This window comes from Tiliqua scincoides, chromosome 6, assembly GCF_035046505.1.
Source record: "Tiliqua scincoides isolate rTilSci1 chromosome 6, rTilSci1.hap2, whole genome shotgun sequence".
NCBI classification, from domain to species: Eukaryota; Metazoa; Chordata; class Lepidosauria; order Squamata; family Scincidae; genus Tiliqua; species Tiliqua scincoides.
Window position 1 is genome coordinate 49,917,870 of NC_089826.1, and position 22,905 is coordinate 49,940,774.

The following is a 22,905-nucleotide window of genomic DNA, read 5'->3' on the forward strand; positions in this document are numbered from 1 at the left end:
AAATGGCCAACGCCTGCTAGAGTTTTGCTGTCATCACGGTCTCTGTGTCAGCAACACATTCTTCAACACAAAGCCCCAACATAGAGTCTCTTGGAGACATCCAAGATCAAAGCACTGGCACCAGCTCGACCTGATCCTCACCAGACGCTCCAGCCTTCCCAGCATCAAGATCACACGCAGTTATCATGGTGCTGCCTGCGACACTGACCACTCCCTGGTGTGCAGCAGAGTGAAACTGCAAACAAAGCGACTGTATCACACGAAAAAGGAAGGAAGACCTCGCATTGATACCAGCAAGACCCGGGATCAGAGAAAAGTGGAGGAATTTGCACAAGCGCTTGAGGAATCTCTTCCAGGCCCGGCCGACGCAAACGCATGCAACAGATGGGAACATTTCAAGAATACCGTTTACAACACCGCCTTGTCCATATTCGGCAAGAAGACCAACAAGGCGGCAGACTGGTTTGAAGCCCACTCTGAGGAGTTGACACCAGTCATTGAGGAAAAGAGGAGAGCTCAAGCAGCATACAAGGCCTGTCCCAGTGAACGCAACCTGCAGGTCCTCCGAACTGCTCGCAGCAAAGTCCAACAGACTGCCAGGAGATGTGCTAACGACTACTGGCTCCAGCTCTGTTCCGAGATACAGATAGCAGCTGACACGGGCAACATCAAGGGGATGTATGATGGTATCAAGCAGGCCCTAGGTCCAACACAGAAGAAAATTGCCCCTCTGAAGTCTGCCACAGGCGAGGTCATCCAGGATCGGGCGCAGCAGATGGAACGCTGGGTGCAGCACTACTCTGAGCTATATTCCAGAGAAAATGTAGTCACCGAAGAAGCACTGAACAACATTGAGTGCCTGCCTGTGCTGGAAGAGCTTGACAGTGAACCAACCCTAGAAGAACTTCACGTGGCCCTGGACTCCCTTGCCTTTGGCAAGGCACCTGGAAAAGACAGCATCCCTGCTGAAGTCCTAAAATGCTGCAAAGAGATCATCGTCACTGAGCTGCATGAAATCCTCTGTCTCTGCTGGAGAGAAGGTGGAGTACCTCAAGACATGAGGGATGCAAACATCATCACGCTGTACAAGAACAAAGGTGACAGGGGTGACTGCAACAACTACCGCGGCATCTCTCTCCTTAGCGTTGTAGGAAAGCTGTTTGCCCGAGTTGTACTAAAGAGGCTCCAGGTACTTGCAGAGAGCGTCTATCCAGAATCGCAGTGTGGATTCCGAGCCAACAGGTCCACCACTGATATGGTATTCTCCCTTAGACAACTGCAGGAGAAATGCAGGGAACAACGACAGCCACTCTTTATAGCCTTCATAGATCTCACAAAGGCTTTCGACCTGGTCAGCAGAGACGGCCTCTTCAAGATTCTCCCCAAGATTGGATGTCCACCCAGGCTCCTCAGCATCATCAGATCTTTCCACAAGGACATGAAGGGCACTGTTGTCTTCGATGGCTCCACATCAGACCCTTTTGACATCCGAAGCGGAGTGAAGCAGGGCTGTGTTCTTGCACCAACCTTGTTTGGGATTTTCTTCGCTGTCCTGCTGAAGCAGGCCTTTGGAACTGCAACAGAAGGCATCTATCTCCGGACCAGATCAGACGGAAAGCTCTTCAACCTCTCCAGACTGAGAGCAAAATCCAAAGTCCAGCTGAAATGTCTGCGTGACTTCCTCTTTGCCGACGATGCAGCTGTCACTACCCACTCTGCCAAAGATCTCCAGCAGCTCATGGATCGTTTTAGCAAGGCCTGCCAAGATTTTGGTCTGACAATCAGCCTGAAGAAAACACAGGTCATGGTTCAGGATGTGGACTCACTTCCCTGCATTACAATCTCTGAGCATGAACTGGAGGTTGTCCATGACTTTGTGTACCTTGGCTCAACGATCTCCGACACACATTCTCTCGATACCGAGCTAAACAAGCGCATCGGTAAAGCAGCTACCACGTTTTCCAGACTCACAAAGAGAGTCTGGTCCAACAAGAAGCTGACGGAACATACCAAGATCCAGGTCTACAGAGCTTGCGTCCTGAGTACACTTCTGTACTGCAGCGAGTCATGGACTCTTCGCTCACAACAGGAGAGGAAACTGAGCGCTTTCCACATGCGCTGCCTCCGACGCATCCTCGGCATCACCTGGCAGGACAAAGTTCCAAACAACACAGTCCTGGAACGTGCTGGAATCCCTAGCATGTATTCACTGCTGAAACAGAGACGCCTGCGTTGGCTTGGTCATGTCGTGAGAATGGATGATGGACGGATCCCAAAGGATCTCCTCTATGGAGAACTCGTGCAAGGAAAGCGCCCTACAGGTAGACCACAGCTGCGATACAAGGACATCTGCAAGAGGGATCTGAAGGCCTTAGGGATGGACCTCAACAAGTGGGAAACCCTGGCCTCTGAGCGGCCCGCTTGGAGGCAGGCTGTGCAGCATGGCCTTTCCCAGTTTGAAGAGACACTTTGCCAACAGTCTGAGGCTAAGAGGCAAAGAAGGAAGGCCCATAGCCAGGGAGACAGAGCAGGGACAGACTGCACTTGCTCCCGGTGTGGAAGGGATTGTCACTCCCGGATTGGCCTTTTCAGCCACACTAGACGCTGTGCCAGAACCACCTTTCAGAGCGCGATACCATAGTCTTTCGAGACTGAAGGTTGCCAATACAATACAATCTCAAACTAGTGCTTCAAATGTGCTCAGGAACAAATCTCAAACAAAATAAAGGCATAATATGTAAATGGATTTATTTATTAATATCTGATAGATCAGGCTGATTTGTTTTCAACACGCACAGTGTAAGACTATGCAAAACACAAGGAAAGGATTTCTGAACAGCACTTTTGCTGTGATTTGTCACACCTTCTCCTCACAGTGCTCAACTACAAATGAGATCATCCTATGAAGTGCAATTTTTACTTATCTTACATTTTCTACACTGAGGATATTAAAAGGGATGACATAATTTTATGACTACGGTAATCACAGTAGTTCCACAGACAGCAGTAAAATGCTACATGTCAGAATGTCACATGATAGCACAGAAACATCATCCATGCATTCAGTATATAATGTGCATGGGCAAAAGGAGGGCAGACTGAATATCTTTATACACAGAAATCAGGACCACACTGTTTTTTAAGTAGAAAAAAAACAGTAGGGTTTTTATGTAGGGGATTTTTTTTTAATGTAGAAAAAGAATAATTATACAAGTGTTGCCTGATAATTGGGACTAAGCAAAGGGCTATATATTCCTCAGCTGAAAAAGATAAATTGTCACAGTATAAACATTTACTTATAAAATGGTATTGTGAAGAGGATAAAGCCCCATTTCATTTCCCTTTATATGCTAGAGAAATATTTCTGAAGACTCAATACACCCCAAAGAGCTGACAGTTTTGAATGCTAACGTATTCTCCTGCTATGCAACCGAATGGCAAAACTCCCCAGGTACGCGCACTCATTAATCACTGCAGAATGTGGATGAAACAATGCATGCAACGCCTTCTGCTGAATCTTATGCAGTCAATTATATTCCAGTGACAGATAGACAAAATAGAAGGCTGTGCTGAATTTTCTCATACATAAAAGTGCAAATTGCTTTCAATCTACTTACAACCCAATCCTACCAAATACCCCCCACCAATGCAGCCACACCACTAGAGCACTGCTGCACCTTGTGGGGGGGGGCAGTCCTAGAGGCTTCTTAAGTCTCCACCACCTGCATGAGTCTACTCAGACCTGCACCTATTTAGCTACCACAAGTGCAAATGGACCTGGGAAGGAGGATTGAGGCCAGGAAGAGGACAGGATATCAGTGGCACCACTGCAGCAGATACTACCCCCTTTTCAGCCACATTCTGCGCTCCCCAATCTCCACTCCATTTCTCCCTCTGTTCGCCCTGTTCTGCCCATGCTCTGCCTCCCTACCATCCCCTTGCTAACTTGCTGTGACCAGAGAACATGGATGAACCATTGGCATGCCAATTGCAGCAGTGGCCGGGCTGCACATAGAGCTGGCCACTTGCTACTTCTGGTGGCAGCTGGGCTGCATGCTCTGGTGTGTCACACTTTGTGACTGTCAGGAAAGAACCTAGCATTGCTGGAACGCTTGTTTCACCAGTAGGATTGGGCCGTTACTGCACAGTCCTAGGCATGCCTATTCAGAAGTAAATTCTGCTAAATTCAATGGGACTTATTCTCAGATAAACATGTAGAGGGTTGCAATCTAATAGCGTTGGCTAACTTTGGTAATGCTGTCTGACTGCCATAATACGGTTCTTTAAATGATAGACGGGCTTATCCATCCTCTAAATACAAACTCTGATTTAAAAAAACAAAAAACACGATCATAGGGTTGCAAATCCCATACACACTTGCATGGGAATAAGTACCATTGAACTAAAGGGGTTTTCTTCTGATAGACATGCATAGGATTACCGTATTTTTCACTCCATAAGACGCACTTTTTCCCCCCAAAAAAGTGGGGGGGAAAGTGTGTGCGTCTTATGGATCGAATACTGGGGGCAAGGTCCGCACCGGGGGCAAAGCCCTCATTTGCTCAGGTGCCACAGGGGGAGGACAGGCGGAGAACAAAGGGGGCAAGGTCTGCACCAGGGGGGCAAGATCCTCATTTGCACAGGCGCCACAGGGGGAGGGCAGGAGGAGAACAAAGGGGGCAAGGTCCGCACCAGGGGCAAGGTCCTCATTTGCACAGGTGCCACAGGGGGAGGGCAGGTGGAGAACAAAGGGGGCAAGGTCCGCACCAGGGGCAAGGTCCTCATTTGCATAGGCGCCACAGGGGGAGGGCAGGCTTACTTTAAAAGTAAGTTTTCCTCCTCTAAAAACTAGGTTCGTCTTATGGTCAGGTGCGTCTTATGGAGCGAAAAATACAGCACTCTGTGCATCGGTCTTTGAGTCCTCCAGGAAATCTAACTTTAGGTCCAATAGCCTTGGTTCACTTACTTTTTTGAAACTGGAAAGGTCAGAAAGACCATCATGACTAGTTCATAGTCCACAGAGAGTTCTGGGATTACTAGGATGAAGCAACCCAGTAAGTCCTGCACCACAATATAAACATCTTACAAAGATTGCTGGATTCTAAATATATTAACAGTAGTATGTTTTAGCAGGAGTTCACACAAGAGGTTTTGAAGAAGAAAAAAACCAACTAGGCAGATACTTGCACCACTACACTACATTAAAAGTTGTTGTTCAGTCATTAAGTCGTGTCCGACTCTTTGTGACCCCATGGGACCACAGCATGCCAGGCCCCCCATCTACCACTAACTTCCAGAGTTTGTCTAAATTCATGTTCCTTGCCTCCATTACACCGTCTAACCATCTTCTGCCGTCCCCTTCTCCTTTTGCCTTCTATTTTTCCCAGCATCAGGGTCTTTTCTAAAGAGTCCTCCCTTCTCATGAGATGACTAAAGTATTTAAGCTTCAGTTTCAGCATCTATACAGGGCAGGAGGTCTGGTCTAGAGGGTTGAGCCTCCATTTGCCTGAAGATAACATCTGAAGGTCGCCAGTTCGAGGCCACCGGCACTGTGCGACCTTGAAGCAGCTGACAAGCTGAGCAGAGCTATTCCATCTGCTCTGAGCGTGGGAAGATGGAGGCCAGAATGTGCAACCAGATCAAGAAGGAAACATCTGAATGTTGTGGTTCTTGAAAGATAGAAACCTTCTTTCAAATTTTAAAAATGCCTACGAGGATTTAAATTGCCTGCCTATGTAAACCACCTTGAATAAAGTCTAAGGAGAAATCTGAGGACCAAGAAAGGCAGTATAGAAATACCTATATTATTATTATGTATTATTATTATTATCCTTCCAATGAACAGTAAGGGCCGATTAAAAGTACACTGCAGTTTTTATAATGTCTATTTTCAGTGGTATTCCACTCCCATCAGAATTACAAAAAAAGTATGGGACAGTTTCAGACGTCTCTTGATAATGTCATAAGAGCAGAGGAACATTTGCCCATATATGATGAGACTGCAAACACATAAAATGGTATTGGAGAAATACTGCATTAGCAGATGAATTAAAGAATTAGCTGGCTATGAGATGGTGTTTGAACCAAAACACTTTGCAACATTGTGAGTCATGTCAAAAGCATATGTATGAAGTTTACCATTAGAATGCTGACTACAGTAACAGCCAAATCCTATTGGGCACTAATGCTGGTGGAATAAGCGTTCCGCCAGTAGCAACTCTCTTACGGAAGTTGCAGAACAGCCTCTGAGACCATGCAAAGGTAAGCATAAGATTGGGCTGATTATTATCAGTTGAGTCATGAAGAAGTCTGATTAATCTTTTGTGAACGTTTGATTAATGGCCCAATCATACTGAAGAGCAGAGCCACGTGTATTCCATTGGTGCTGGCTGCCACAAAATGCTGAAAACTGCAGCTGCACAGGGACCCAATTGCACCAGTGGGAAGGCCAGAGCCTTCCCATGTGTGCTGGTGGAATGATGGAGGCCCACCAGAGGTTAGCCCAGCAAGGGGGGCAAAACAGGGTGGGAGAGGGTGGGGAGACAGTTGAATAGGAAGGAGACAGAGTGGGTGGATCATGCTGGGAGGGCTGGGGATTGGCTGATGAAGAATAGGGAGAGGATGGGGAAGAGGTTGAATAGGGAAGAGACATGGTGGGTGGATCAGGCCTGGGAGGCTTTGGGGATTGGCTGCAGCAGCCTATGCTGAACACCAGGTCCCTTCCTAGACCTAATTCAACTGCATAGATCAATGCAGACTTGTGCCAACAACACTGGAGAGGAATTGACCCATTGCAGCTGCTGGGGCTTGCCCTAAGGAGAACAACTGCAGCTAAAATCTCCCGCAGGATGCAGTGTAGCCTGCACCAGTGCTGCTGCAACACCACATGGGGATTTAGGTTTGATTGGTCTGTAAGAAACATTTGGACATCAGTGGTGCTTATTCCCAGGTAAGCAATAGGATTGCAGCCTAAGAGGGAAGAGCTTTGATAAATGTTTATAAATTTAGGGGAAAAAACAACAAAACTGGGTGCTATTTGTCTTAAAATTGAATAATACAAATCTAAACATGAATATGACTGTGGAGACCAGCACAAAAATGCAATACTCAAAAATATTTGGTGTACCCTTCTCAAAGAGTGGTTGTTTTTTGATGAAATAAAACTACGATTTGTATTTTTTATTTTATTTGGATTTGTATGGATACTTTATTCTTTGTGTATAAGTTTGCAATTACATTTATAAAGTCCCCATATAACACATCTCAGACAGAGAAAGAGAGAAACTGTCATACAAAGTCAAATTTAATATGCCAATGAGGTAGCTTTGCTGTTTTTCAAAACAAATTATCCTAAACTGTCATCTGAAACAATGTTTGACTGTTTTGCTTATTTATATTTTCCCAAAATGCCACATTCTCAGTTTCTCACTGCTCTTTCCTAGAATTTTCTGGCAATTTTAAGAACTCATGGGAAAAGCCAGATAAGGTTGTTTGCAGCAAGATTTATTTTCTTTCTGATTTTAACGCATACCATTAACTAATAATTGCAGTCTAAATATCTGCAAGCCATATGCATGTACCTGTATCATAGTTTCATTAAAACTATAGTGTACTTTTAATATAGTGTAGTGATGAAAGCGAGCGTTGTATCAAAACATTGTACGTTTTCTACATGAAAGGCATGTCATACATAGAAAGACAATCACTCATATTCCTGTTTCACTGGTGCTAGAAAGGAGCAATTAACAGCAGCTTTCTAAGCATCAGTATACCACTGAAACAGACACCAACAATATCTACATATGGGCGCAATCCTAACCCCTTATGGCTGCAATCCTAACCACACTTTCTTGAGAGTAAACCCCACTGAACAAAATAGGACTTACTTCTGAGTAGACCTGGTTAGGATTATGCCCTATGCCAGTGCTTTCCTGCACTGACATAAGGGCAATGCAGCTCTGAGGTAAGGGAACAAACATTCCCTTCCTTTGAAGAGGCCTCCCTGAGTGACACCCAACTGCAGGATGCAACACATGCCCCATTGGCACTGCTATGCCAGTGCTGGAAAGCACTTACCTAAGGGGTCAGGATTGCACCCTATGATGATCTATACCATCATGATGTCGAAGCAAGAAACTCAAGCCAGCGGTAAAATACAATAACAACGGTTAAATCCTAACTCGCCCTGGTGCTGCCAGACTTGTGTTTTGGCAGCACAAGGCCCTTTGCAGAGGTACAAAAGCTAGCAGGCATCATGGGTTCCTGGGCCACTTCTACAAGAGGGCAGAGGTGTGGTGCATGCAGCAACAGTTCCTAGAGGTTCTGCCATTCATCAGTAAGTTGGCAGTAGGGGTGGGAAGGGAAGAATGGGGGAACTGAGGTGCGGGGAGAGGGAGGCCACTAATATATAGCTGGTATAGATCTAAGGAGACTCATACACCACCAGGAGGCCACCAGGAGAGGTAAGGAAAAAATGTTTTATCTTTCTCGGGCCTCCTGATTGCATCCCCCGCACACACTCCTGGGGGTAGTCTGTGCCCCACTGACACAGCTGCATCATCGCCAATGGTGTGGAATAGAATTGGGTTGTAAATTAAATAGCTGCCAGTTTTATCCCTAAACACAGTGGTTCTCACACATTTAGCACCAGGACCCACTTTTTAGAATGAGAATAGACCCACCAGCAGTTATGCCATGACCAGAAGTGACATCTCCAAGCAGGAAAATTTTTAACAATCCTAGGCTGTAATCCTACCCACGCTTACCCAGGAGCAAGTTCCATTTACTATCATTGTTAAAAGCATATACGTAGAAGCCTGTTAAAAGTACAGATCTGTAACATCCAAATGCAGACACATATCGGTCTAATATATTAAGACTAAAATATCGAAATGAATGGGGACCTACCTGAAATTGGTTTGCGATCCACCTAGTGGGTCCCAACCCACAGTTTGAGAAACACTGCCTTAACAGGATTTTAAAATCTACTTCCTGATGCATCGTGATTTATGGAAGAGCTGGTCGTGATAGATGCATTATTAATGCTTCCCCCCTTTAAATTAAGGGATTTTCCATACAGTAAATTATATAATTTTAAAACAGAATTGAGATGATTCTCAGAAGAAGCATTATGAGGACTATTCTTTTACAAATAGCACAGGAAAAATGTACTGCTGAGGAGTGGACAGGAGCATGGATCAAAGAACTTTTACAAAGTTAAACAAGTTTCCAACAACATACCTATAAATCAAACATCTTCCTCACAAGCTTCTTCCTTTTCCTCAAAAGTTTTTATCTAAGTTTTCCCCAAATCCCAAAATAATTATAATGTTGTGACAATATCTTCATCATGCTCATTTTGCCTGTAAGCTGTTGGCAGGTACCCTTTGTTCTCAGGTAGCAAATTGCATTCAGGTTTGTCTCATCTCTGCTAAATAAAAGTCAAGTTCTGAACAGAAATGTCTAGAACTTGAGTGATAAGCATGGAAAAACTAAGGGGTGGAAATGTAAAAATCAGTGGGACCAGATGTTAGTAATTACATCTAAGCTGTTAGAAAGGCATGGACCAAAACAAGGCAAAAAAAAATCTCTACATATTGCTTACTAGAGAGAATCAAATCTGAGCATAATTTATATGTTCAAAATTATTCCTCTGTGATACAGGACACGTTCTGTAGGATCACCTCTCAAAATTACATTCCCCATTTAAATCCATCCAAGCTAGTGACCATCACCACATCTCTTGGCATCCAAATCCATAAACTAATTACATACTATGTGAAGAAGTACCTCCTTCTGTCCACTGTAAATCTCTCACCAGTCAGATAGCACCTGATTCTAGTATAGTGAGAGAAGGAGCAAAACATCTCTCTATTCACTCTCTCCACATTGTGCATACTTAAGTCTCAATCATGTTTCTTCATTATTGCTTTTTTCCAAGTTAAGAAGTCCCAAATGATGTAGCTTTACCAGCCCTCTGATCATTGGTTCCTCTTTTCTGCACCTTTTTCAGCTCTGCAGTGTCCTTCTTGAGGTGTGGTAACAAGCATTCCAGATGTAGCAACACAACTGACTTGTGCAGGGACAATATTAGCAGTTTTATTATAAATCCCTTGGTTGCCTCTCTGTCTTTGCCAAATATCACAATAGATAAACTGCTGGCACCTGCTGTTTGGCTGTCTATTGGATAACTTTCAAGGACATAGGAACACTGCTGGGAGATGGTTGGCAACCCCACTTGAGTGTTTCTCTTTCAGAAGTTGTTTTTTCACTGACACAGTTCAATTAAAAAAACTTTGCCTGGATTATCCTTGTTTTCTCCTTCTCAGCAAACAGAGATCTCTTTTTCCCTTCCCTAGTTTTTTCTTACCTCAGCTGGCCTCAGGTTGGAAGTATTGGGGGGGGGAGCATCTTTGCTCCAGATGTCCACACAGTCTTTGCTCCATGACATCTTTGGCTTCAAAGAGGGGGTGTTCTTCACTTATCATGAAGCCCATTGTTGTCTGCTGCCATGGTATAGCTGCACAGATGGAGCTAACCTCTAGTTGGACCTGTGGCTGGAATTTCCATGGCCTCCCCCAGATCATGAGCAGGGGCCACACCTCCTAGCTGGAAATCAGCCAGGCAGCTATATGTGCCCTGCTGTCTCTTTCACATGGAGCTCCCTGTAGGCATGCCTGAAGGATACAAGGGCCAAGTGGTCTCCTTTTCTGACTATGCATCCTTCCTCTCCTCACATCCGGTAGCAAATTTGGCTCTGGTGGAAAAGAGAGGAACCCCACTTGTCGCACCTTGGATACAGTCCACATCATGCTGGTAACCATGCACGATGAGCGCAACATCCAGATAGGATTGGACCTTAAAATAGTCTGTTTTCCTTGGTGATTTAAATCACCGATTTAATTGCCATGATCTAAATCTATCCATGCAGATCAGATACTATAGAAACAACATGTGCAAATATTGCGGAGTCCATGGCATGAGGTTCTTTCTCCAATGCATTTGGACTAAACAAATCAGCTATACATTTAATATGGATGAATTGTGGAGATAGGCCAATTTTAGTTTGAAGTCTGGATGACTCTCAGAATAGAAAAGGCGACAGAGGTGCATTATCACAAATTTATGTGCCAAGAGTGTTGGTATAAAATCAAAACTGCACTTTGTTCTGGGAACAGATGACTCTATATTTGGCCCAGATTAATTGCATGTACAATGAGACAGAAGGTTCCAGTGAGCTATGAAGAAAATGGCCCTTTTCACCTTTTCCCAGCAGCAGGTTAATTGCTTGGCCCTGCCTGACTTACTAATTTTTTAAAACTGATTTTCACAAGTAAAAGGAAGATTGTGATCTTCTGCAATGTTACAAATTAGTCTATAGACATGACTGCTTCTCTCTTCCTCTGTCAGAATCAAGGAAAGCATCTCCCAAACCATAGTGAGGACTTACTTTAGAGGAAGCAGTGGTCTTAAAAGCTCTTTGGCAGTGATGCTGCTGTCACCTGTCATCTTTGTTTACCTATAATGCAAAGCCACAGAATCTGCACCTCTGTTTACTGTAATGATTGTTTTGAATTAAATAGCCCAACTATTAATGTAGTCTTCAATAAGTACGGTAAGACTAGTCAGACTGAAGAAATCCCTGAACCACAAAAGGTTAAACTTTAGGCTTCTAAGATCCAAACTATACATTACAATGAACACATATGTTTGACATCTCTCTCTCTCTCTCTCTCTCTCTCTCTCTCTCTCCAAATGTGCTCCAAATGGGATGAAACTTCACTTGGGGCTTTAACTCTTTGTCCATCCCTCACCTTTCTGATCCTGCACTGCTCCACACACTAATTAGGAAATAATTTTCCACTGCCTTTAAAACGTTTTTCCCCTAAATTAACATGCAAGGGGGCATGAACTGGGCCAGAACCATAGTGGAATCAAAGTTTAAAATGATTCCATAGTGGAATCAAAGTACCTTACCCCCAGTCCAAGTTTGGGTGACCTCTAGCATTACTGTTCAAAAGAAAAAGGAAAAACTGCAGGTCAGACTAATGTGTTCATTAGAACATACAGGTTAGCCCCAAGAAATCAGTAAGCCACAATTGTTACCCCAAGTTTCAAGGATGCCTGGTCACATAAATAATTCAAAACATACTGAAAACAGCAGATTAAGGGGAGAGAGAAGTAAGTGCTGGATGGCCAACAATGAAAGGTCAGTGGCGGCAATATGTCCTCAAACTGTTATGGCCTGCAGTGGATTGCTACTGGTTCAGTGTGAAGATGTTTAAAGCTAGCTAAAAATAGACTAGGCACAATAAAAACCTTACATGTAAAATATACAGGAATGTTGACAGAGCATAAAGCTGGGGAGAATTCCTGTTTATCTACAAGAAGCAATCTGCTAGTATATTTCTTTGTTTGTGAATAAAATTTTTAAAAAAGAACAAAAAAAGACAGAAAACATAAGTATAATACATCCCAATTACAAAATACAATCTATACATCAAAAAGCCTCTAAAAAGTCTTCTAAACATCCAAAAAATATCCATACATAGTTGCCTCCTATAAGTACAATGAATGTTGATAAAGTTATCCTCCATTCTCCATTCATTGCAGAATAGCAGAGAGATACTTATCTTTCCCATGCTCCAATATAAAGCTACAGTAAGGACACAAAGAATCCATTTCCATAGTCCTGCAATTAACTTCCATGAAATAAGCAGATAATTTAAAATAATGCAAGTATCTACAAACACAGGCTGCTCACGTTACTCGTGGATTCAGGACCTGCGGATTTGAGCTGTGTTTCTGTCACTTCCGGAGGATGTTGTGAGGGCCGAGGAGGCCATGTATGGCCTCCCCGTCCCTCAGAACATCTTCTAAGGCCTTCAGGAAGCCTTAGAAGGCCACTTTGGTTTTTCAGGAAAATCAGAAGTGATATTTAAAAAGCCTTCAGAGGGCCAGGGAGAGCAGCTCCCATTGCCTCCAGGGGATTAGAGGCCCCCCCCCCGATATCCGCGGATTCCAACATCCACAGGTTTCGGTATACACTGGGTTCCTAGATCGGAACCCCTGTGGATAACGCAGGCCCATCTATATCAATGTTTGCTGTGATACAAAATTAATATAGCTAATAATTTCCCAAATATTTATTGTATCACTATACAAAACCACATCATATGCCTAAATATGCTTCAGGCACATTGCAGTGCCAGCAATTACAGTATATTCTTGATCAGCAATCCGCTAGAATACGATTTGTAGCAACCTGTATGCTGCAGCAGGTCAAGGCAAGATCTATTTTCCTAATAGATACAGGCTGCAATCCTATCCTCACTTTCCTGGGAGTTAAGTCCCATTGACTATTATGGAACTTACTTCTGAGTAGACATGCATAGGATTGGGCTCTCAGTTAACAATGGTATTTTAAAACTAAAAGGACAGGAAGTATCTGGGGACTTGAAAAAGAAGGAGGAGGTATCTTGAATAAATGTTCCCAAGGCAGCAAAAAGCATTTATACAAAATTTCTGGTTTGCCAAACTGATCGATTTGCAGAAGAATATTCATTGAGCCCTGCAAATGAGGTCATATTTTCTTGTCTGTGATAATTGGAAAAATTACTCAGAATGAATGGAAAGATGCGGGAGAAGTGGTGAGCTGGGAAGTTTGGGATAAGAAAAGTATTCTCTTCTCTAAGGAGAAGTTGCATTATGTATATATAGCTAAACCCCTGTGGAAGAAATTCTTTACCACTGAAATTCAAGAACCTTTTTCTGCGTGGAAATCTGCAGATCTCCCAAGGTTCTTCAGTAGCCTGCTTAACATAATTACTCTCCACAGTCATTTATGTAAATGAGAGAATAATTAGTGCAGCACCAAAAATATTTATTTATACGTGTAATGGCATGGCCCTCAATATAGAGAATGATAGGCCTAAGAAGGTGGTAAGGCTTGTTCTACTATAAATTAGTCTTCTAAGATTTGTTGCTTTTGCTACCATGAACTAACATGGCTGCCTGTCTGGAAGTTGCACTTACAAAGGAGTAGCAACATATGTAAATTCAACTTAATGCAAATTCCACTATACAAGCTCAGCAGTTTAAGTAGTGCAGATGATTCTGCCTGCCATTCCATTCACTTATCATATACCCCGGAGTGAGCTTGAGAGGGGAGACAAATCTACTGTTCCCTCCCTCATTCTCTGTTCCCATGTGCCTCTCATAGTGTGATTCTAGTTAAATAGTTAGATACAGTAACTATTTTTCATACAACACAGCACCTAAACATAAGCAATTTCAGGGATTTTCAAGAGGATTTTTTAATACGAATGGTTTTCACTTCATGAGCTGAATTTAGAACTAACAGAATATGAGACTTCACTGTATATTAAAATTTTTAAGCAAGCTAACCCATGTCTGCAAGTGCAGTACTGGTTAACCTTAATGTATGAATGCTTTATGTTCACCATCATACCTAAAACCCTGTTAACCACATCGTTATTCCCATTACACTGAATGAATGCTAAACAGCATGCAGTTGTGACTTACATAGTTCTTGACCAAATAATCTAAAGTTGATGTAAAATTCTAATGTAAGTACACCTACATAAATACTGAAAAGTACTTTACACATTTTATAAATAAAATAAAGGTCAGATATACATCTGGACAGCTCATTTGGATCTCGTTCTGTGTAATCCACTGCTATGCTCACTATAATCCATGCTGCTATAGCGTACTTTCATCAAAGATTTTGGAAAGCAAGCCTCCTCTTTCTGGGGAGAGGAAGGACATTAGTTTATTCTATTTTAATCTCATTTGGCTTTGGTTTTTTGTTCTATTGTACTGAACTGTTCAGGTTTTATTATTCAATATTTTATTGCTGTTTCTTGTATTTTCTGAATATCTAAAAGCTGCCTTGAGGGCCTCTTTGGGGCAGAAAGGAAGGGAAAAAATCCCAAGTTAAATAAGTGAATGTATCTTGGGGTGGCTACTTTTCAATATTATTTTCTTCCCCCATTGGCCGGTGGCCCTAGCTATTATTTAAATTTAGGTGGTGCTTTCCAGCAAACCATCCGGCTTGCTGCACTAGCTCAATGATCTAAAACTCCTTACTGTGTAGGCACCTTGTTTCTGCTGTTTGTCTCAATAGCATGGGGTAATATGGGGAAGGAAGTTAGGGCTGGGGAATGGACCTAACAGAACCGACAACTGAGGCAGTCTAACAGCACTGCTCTCCTCCCCCCGCCCCTGTCCACAAATTAACAACTACCACCCCACATGGTTTCTTCCTCCTTGAATCAAAGCAGGAAATGTGAAACATGCTCAGATTGCCACTAGCACACTAGGAATTTGCTTAAAGAGACCACAGGGAGGAAAGTGTGATCTCACCCCTTTCTCCAAAGGGCTCCTGAATCAAAGTGGAAAGTATGCTGGGAACAATCCCAGTTCACTCTGCCAGTCCTGTTTAGTTTCAGGAGCTTGCACAGAGGATGGATCCAGCTAAGCAGGCAGGATCACTGCATTCCAAACCTCAGAGTGCAATGATCTGGATCTGGTCTTGTCACATTGCTCCTTCCTCCACTGGCCTTTTTTAAAGAGCCCAGTGGAAGAAAGAGCAAGGTGAAGGAAGTAGATTGATTGCTCGGAATACAGCAATTTCACGCCTTTTTTGTGGGCTCTTTGAGGAGGCCTCCCACTACAAGATGCAGCACACATTCCATTGGCACAGAGAAATCAGCGCTGAAAAGTTGTATAGGATTGGGCCCTTAGTGAGGAGAAAGACTATGTAAGAGAGAAAAGAAAGGAAAGCTAGGGCAGCTGATGAAGAGGTGGGCCTAATCCTTTGGCTTCCTTCCCCTTGTATATATCAAACATTTTCACTCTCGCCTTTCCTCAGCAAAGTAGGTGGCACAAGCAAATACAGCTTCCAGGACAGCTGGAACCTAGGAGGGCACAAATAAAGGCTTGCGCTAGACCCCATTTGAAGAATATTCTTCTCTGCTGGGATTGTAGAATAAGGAGAGAAGAGGAGAGGATAGAAGAGGGTGAGGTCACCTGTTCATGGAAGGCAAGCTTAACAGATCAGAGAGGCAAAATTATTGGCTAACCAAGGATATAGAAAATCGCATGACAAGAGTTTTGAATACTTCTGAAGAGTTTGCCTCTGTCCAGCCCTCCACACTACCATCTGCCTTAGCAAAAGTTTTATACCATTTTAAACAATCATTCACTTCTCATCTGTTTTCATGTTTCTACAACTGAAGGGCTGATCCTTTCTTTCTCATTCCCGGTTCCTATGTTTCTTCTTGACAGCTCTTTAATAATGCTTGACTTGATATGCCTGCCACATGTAAAACACTGAGAATGTTAAATGTTCCTGAAGGTAAAGAAAAGCAAACTGTGAAAACTGACATACCATTTGTTTTGACTGAAGCAGCAATACTCCATCAACTTAATTCAGGAGTTTGGGTAACAATTTCACTTAGAATAAATGGTTCTCTTTGCAGAATAAGTACCCTAGACAAAAACACTGAGAAAGCAACTAAATAAATTGGCACAGTATATTCGCAAACGTGATGCGCCTCAGGCATATTCTTCACTGTAAAAAACCGGAGTCACAAATCTTAGAGCGTTCATCATAAAAAATTCTTTCCCACCCCAAACCACCAATATTAAATAAAAGAAACCATTCAGTGTGCCTCTATCTGTCATTGCCTCCTCATTCACCCTCCTTCCACGGGGTAGGTCTCCCTTGTCTGGGACAGGCAAAGACATACCTTCTGCCGGTTTCCACAGAATTTCACAGCCTGCAACTTGTAAGCAGCATTTTTATATTCAGTACAGCCATCCTCTGACTCTACTAATTCCTGTCACTATTCCTTTTATGTAGAGGCTCACCTCCTCCCATCGCACTCTGAGGCAAGGGCACCAATGGCCATGGTTGCCTAGAGGCTAGAATGATACCCCATTCAGGGTCCTGCCTCTTTCTTCTTTCTCTTCAGTTCCTTTCCCCCAGTTCTCTCTTGTGCTACCCTCATAGCCTGCTCAATTGTGTCCCACGGTGTCTTTGTCTCCTTTTTCAGTGCTTTCTTGTTCTTCCTCTCACTTTCTTTTTTCCCCTGTTGCCTCTTGCCTTGTCCCTCCATCTTGCCTGCTGCTGTCACACCCGTTGTGATCTTCCCTGTTGTTTTCCTCCACCATCCTTTCTGCTCCCATGTTCTCCCAGCTGTTCCCTCTTCCCCTTGTCTCCTACTCCTTCTCTCTAGTCCAGGAGTCTCCAAACTTTTCTATATGAGGACCACATCATAGCCATATAATATATTTTGTACATTTTTGTGGGGGAAAAAAAAAATCAGTTTTATAAATGAATGAATGAAATCTAAATAAATGAGTAAGTTTACTTGGATCTTTTGTAATCAGCATGATATAATTCAGAACAAAAAAGAAATGTGACAATTACAAAGAAATAATGCCATGCTTAAACTGAGAAATGATATATAAATGAGCAAAAATGTAAAACATTAGCAAATACTCTGACCAAAAATACAAGTTGCCGAAGGTCAGATAAAACCTTGTGGCGGGTTGGATATTGCCCCCTGGCCGCAGTTTGGAGACCCCTGCTCTAGTCTGACACTCCTGCTCCCTCTGTCTCCTGCACTCTTCCCTTCCTCTCACTCTCTCCCCCTTGGCTCTCTGGTCCTTCCATAAATCCCACCCTGATCCCTAAAACTCTGCCCACCCTCCAGCAGAAGGAGCACAAGGTGATGACATCATTGTCAAGCTCTGGATTGCCAAGTTGCAGCACCACTCTGCTTTATGCCGCGACACTTGGGCCACACCATAACACTAACAGAAAACTCAGGGGACTAAATGCCTATCAGGCTGGACACAAAAAACTGGTGTTTCTACAGAGAATGATAGGCTCCATTTGTACTCAAATGAGAGAGAGAGAGAGAGAGAGAGAGAGAGAGAGAGAGAGAGGCAGAGCATCTTTCAGGGTGTGGAGCTGCCAACCAGGAATATAATCTGTTGCTTGCCGGAATGCCAGCTAATCCCATTCCAATGGCCCAACCTACAAATTTATAAATACCTCACAATGTTTCAAAGATACCATAAGGCTTCAGTGTTTTCTGGTTTAAAAGGCAGCCAGAACTTAGGTACTACTGTCACTCCTGAAACTTCCAACTACTTGGGGAAGTGACCAACATGAATACTTTGCAAATTAAAAGTACTAAAAAACAAACAAAAAATCCTCCACAGCGCCTGCCATGGACAGAGCATGCTCAGAAGCCCACGAGAGCCACAGAACATTGATGGCTCTTGGCAGTTGGAGTTTAAAAAAAAACAGAAAATATATCAAGAGGAGGAAAGAACAGGCATGACAAAGCTGCTATCATGGACAGGGACATTTTGCTGCAGATCCCACTTGTATATTACAAGGGGCTAGGGCTACTGGCACAATATAAACCTACACAGTATTACAGTGTACATACAAAGATGAATGCCAGTGCCAGATTGTTGGGGCCCTGGGACAAAGTACTGGATTTGGCCTCCATGACATCCCTGCCCATCCCTAGGGTACTTTGGGTGCTACCACTAACACCAATACTAAGGGTTCAAAGGTTAACCTGACTGAAGGCCCAATCCTGTCCAGTTTTCCAGTTCGGGTGCTTCCGTGCCAATGGGGTGTGTGATGCATCCTGTGGTGGAGAGGTAGTCACAGAGGCCTCCTCAAGATAAGGGAATGTTTGTTCCCTTACCTTGGGGCTGCATTGCGGCTCCACCAGTCTGCAAGGCTGCAACCTTGGGGCTGCAGGAAAACTGGATAGGATTGGGCCGCGAGTGGTTCACCTGTGCCAACACCCCTGACAGAGTTAATTGCACGTTGTTTCTGTTCACTCTAAAATATGCAACCCCATCTTTTTTAAGGAGCTTTCTTTGACATGAAAATGAGTGGGGGCAGTGCTGGTTCATATGGTGCTCCATAGGTGCATCAAAGCCTTGGTAAGTACATCAGAACTCCTGGCTCAAGAATATCACGGCAGGACGTCAGCTTCCCCTGAAAGCCTCTTGAGGCTATTGCAGGGCTAAATACGTAAGTAAATAAATAAATCAGATCAGCGTTAGTTCCCCAACACCTCTGTGTCGTCGTCATCCCGCTAACCTTACAGGGTCAGAATAAACAATTCCGCTGGCAGATGGAGTATCACATTTGTGCAGAAGATAGGAGCTGAGCTGGTGCAACAGGGCGTTCTCATGCAATGTATCTATACCCTCTTTTTGAGGATCAGGCTGACAGGCAGTTGGCAAAACATTTGGAAAGATTCAAATACCCAGGACATTTTGAAAGGTTCAGTCTCCTGATTAAGACTGTGATCTTAATCAAACACTTTGGCTGCATATTTAAGTACCACAGACTTCAGCAGGATTCAGGATTACAGCTAACGGTAGTAGGAACACGCACAAGCAGTTTCTTTAATCAAAATCCGGAGATGATATGCACACATAACATTTGCAAGATTAGAGTGGAATTCTGCAATACTTGTGCTGTGCTATTTAAAGAGTATAATGGATGAGAATGATCTTGAGCTAGTAATGGCAGGTTGCATGGAAACTACATTTAAATAGAAGCTCAAAGTCCACTCTCTATAAAATATGAATGGCTGCTAGAGCCTGGAAATATCAGAACACAACAATAAACAAATTAATTAGACTTCAGAAAGGAAAATGAAGAACTAACTCTTTGTAAGCTAAAACTGCATTTATTTTGATTTTGGAACAACTATTTAGAACACTAAAAAATGGAAAAATGTATCTTGATTCTAACAACCTTCAAAAGACAGAATGGAATGTAACTTACCTAAAGTATGATTAGGCTCTCAAACCCAACTATCATCCATCGCATGGAAGATGTGCAAAAGAAAAATCTTTCTAGAATGCATTTTACTTTTCTGTTCATATCATGGCCAGGTTTACAAACCACACAAAACAGCACTTTCAAAAGAGAGGCCTGCTGTCCATATCATGCTAGAATAATTAGAAGGCTATATATATATTCATAGGAGACATTTTTCCATTAACAACATTGATGAAGCTGCTGAAAAGAAAACTTTCTGTTTAGCGGTTAAGAGTGATGCTATGTATTTTTCCATTTGCAAAATGTCATTTAGACAGCCACTGCATGCAAAGCAAAAAACTGGAACACTTGAACATAAACAGAGGCATTCAGATGCAAAATACAAAAAGCCAAAGTGGGTTCAGATAAGAAATAACAAGGCGCAAGCATTATCATATTTAATCATTTTAGCAACTTTCCAGGTTTTTTTTTTTTTTTTTTTTTTGTACATGCCATCATCATTAAGTAGAACTTTCACTCACCAAGGCAGAGATATGTGAAGCATCACCTGAGACCTCAGGGGTTCTTGTGCTGTTTGGGAGTCTGTGAGGATTACGAGCTATCGCTTGGCACCAGCCCAACATTTTCTCCTTCCACTTATCCCTTTTCAATTTCTGAAATCCTGAAAATAATTTAAATTCCCTGAAAAAATGGTATTTTGACTTTCTTGCATGTATGTCTCTGGGCATGCAAATATATTGGTTTGATTTGTGCATAAATAATTTAAAACTGTATTCGCAGGAGGGAAGATGCACACATGCCAATCCTAAAAACATTCTGACATAGAGCTAAGCTCAGATAAATGTGCTTTTGATGACAGCTTCTGACATACTTGTGAAATAGAAATAAACAGTACTTTTTCTAAGAAAATTTATTTTAGGATGAGTATTTATGAACAGACATAGAAATGTTACAAAATACATGTAGAGCTGTGCGTATAAAGTTTCTTTTCATGCACTAGAATGTAAATGAAAGTTTTCCCCAAATTCAGAATGCATCATGTTAAACTGCATGACCAATGGATGATGATCTACATAAAGATAAATACTGCAACCTAACAAAAAAGACTTTTTTAAAAAAAAAAATCACTTTTGCCAAAATAATCAACCCCATTGCAAAATCCCAAGCTTAAAAATTTTTTTTTAAAACCTGAAATCAATTATCTTTAAAATACCATAGAGTACTTTATTACCTTACTTTGGAATAGTCCTTTTAAGAGATAGTTCTTCAAGAGCAAGAACATCTTATTGACCCAATTCTGAAGGCTCGTTATGCTTCTGGAAGGAATTTCCAATGGTGTTTCCACTCTGCTTGTGCCTTATCTGCCTTTCATACTGCCTTTTCAATAGCTAGAGGCTGGAAAAAGGAAGCAGGGCACAATCCTGTCTCCACTTGCTCTACTTGCAGACCAATGCTCCCAATATTATGCCTCACCATCCTAAAATCCAGACTGCTGCAGGCCTTTGTTTTGAGCCTGTTTGAATTAAGCATTATTACAAACTTCCATATGACACAGAAGACTGGTCAGTTTCTGAACTGCATGTCTTTATGTGTGGGTCTAGCTTAGACAACATGTTCTGTCCTACTGCTGGGATTGGAATGCAACAGAAAACTGGGTATCTGAGCTCCATATAACCTGAGCAAGGGGCAAGTAGAGGTGCCAAGGTGGTCAGTCAGATGGACCTAGGACAACATCAAGTCACACACAGAGATGCTTTTGTGTATTGCTGGCCCAATGCTAGAGAACAGCTGTTATTTTTAGCAGAAGTGGCACACCCTCCTTGATGAATTATAAGTGTAGGAATCGGACTTTGAAGTAGCATGAGTAATCTAGAACAGGGAAAGTGTTGTTAATTCATAACAAGAAAATTTGTTTCATTTTGTAGCTTGCTTTTCAATCATTTTGACAACCCTTTGCCAATCCCCCTCTGCAATATACCTGCTTGGTTTTTCTGACACATGCTTTGCTGCAATCCCTATGCAATTCCCCTCTTTTTATTGTTTGGTTCCTTCATCCCTCTAATATACTTTTCTTTTTTAAAATCTATTTACCTGTGTGGTCCAATTCATATAGGAGTGAGTTGCCATACATACCCAGATTCCTCAAGTTCTGCTACAGCACAGCTCTTTGAATTAACATAGAAGAGGGGCTTTTCTGAAGCAGACTTTTTCTGTTTGGGCTTCCCTACCTTGGGTGGTGGCAGTGAAAGGTATGTTCACCACCACTCCAATACATTCCAGTCTCACCAGTAGGAAGAGTGGGGAGTAGAAAGAGTGTGAAGCACAGCAGAAGGGATGCTGCTAACCACAAGATGCTGTGCCGATTTGCCCTCTGCCCATATCAAAATGGGGTGCAAAATGGTGTCCTCATGTGGAGGAGGAAGAGTTATGACACTGGGGGAGATACATACTAGGTAACTGGAAAGAGGACAGAACAGTCACAGTTGATCTAATCTTCATATTCTTCAGTCAGTTTGTCACAATATGACAAACCCACTACAACAACAATAGGAGAGAGGACTATAGAGTTACACAACACACAGTATAAATGTCAAGATAAAACCAGTCACCCAAACACTGTTCTGTTTTTAGATCTTGTATGTAATTAATTCTTACTATACTTACTTGTGGAGAAAATTACCCTCTTGATCCCTTCTCTCAGTAGCAGTTTAGCTTCTACCATACTGCATATCTTCATTTAACAATTTCTAAGTTCAGAGAATTACTAACAAATGATTTAGAATCAAATACAAATTCAGCTTTTATTTCAGACAACTTGACAGAAGTTCTAATTTTCCAATTTGTAGGCATTCAAAATAATTGGATTTAATTAATAAATGCTAAATATTTGTTACTGAAACTTGTCATTAATGAATTTAAAAGCACAGCAACAAAGAACAGTAATTTTATAGACTTTTTCAAATAAAAAAAGGAAGAAAGCATGGGGGGCTTAAATTAGCACCCATTTTAATTGTGCGTAGTAAACTGTAAAAACGCTCAAATTAAAAATA

The 22,905-nt window shown here is 42.4% G+C and overlaps 1 protein-coding gene across 2 annotated transcripts in view; it reads right to left on the reverse strand.

The window, feature by feature from the left end:
• Nucleotides 1–22,905, reverse strand: part of MARCHF1 (membrane associated ring-CH-type finger 1) — a 167,785-nt gene that overhangs the window by 96,141 nt on the left and 48,739 nt on the right. For both annotated transcript variants that reach the window (XM_066631975.1, XM_066631974.1), the window contains exon 2: nucleotides 20,377–20,516. In XM_066631975.1, the coding sequence (XP_066488072.1) occupies nucleotides 20,377–20,478 (102 nt within the window). In that variant the 5' untranslated portion in view covers nucleotides 20,479–20,516. The remainder of the gene's footprint in view (nucleotides 1–20,376; nucleotides 20,517–22,905) is intronic.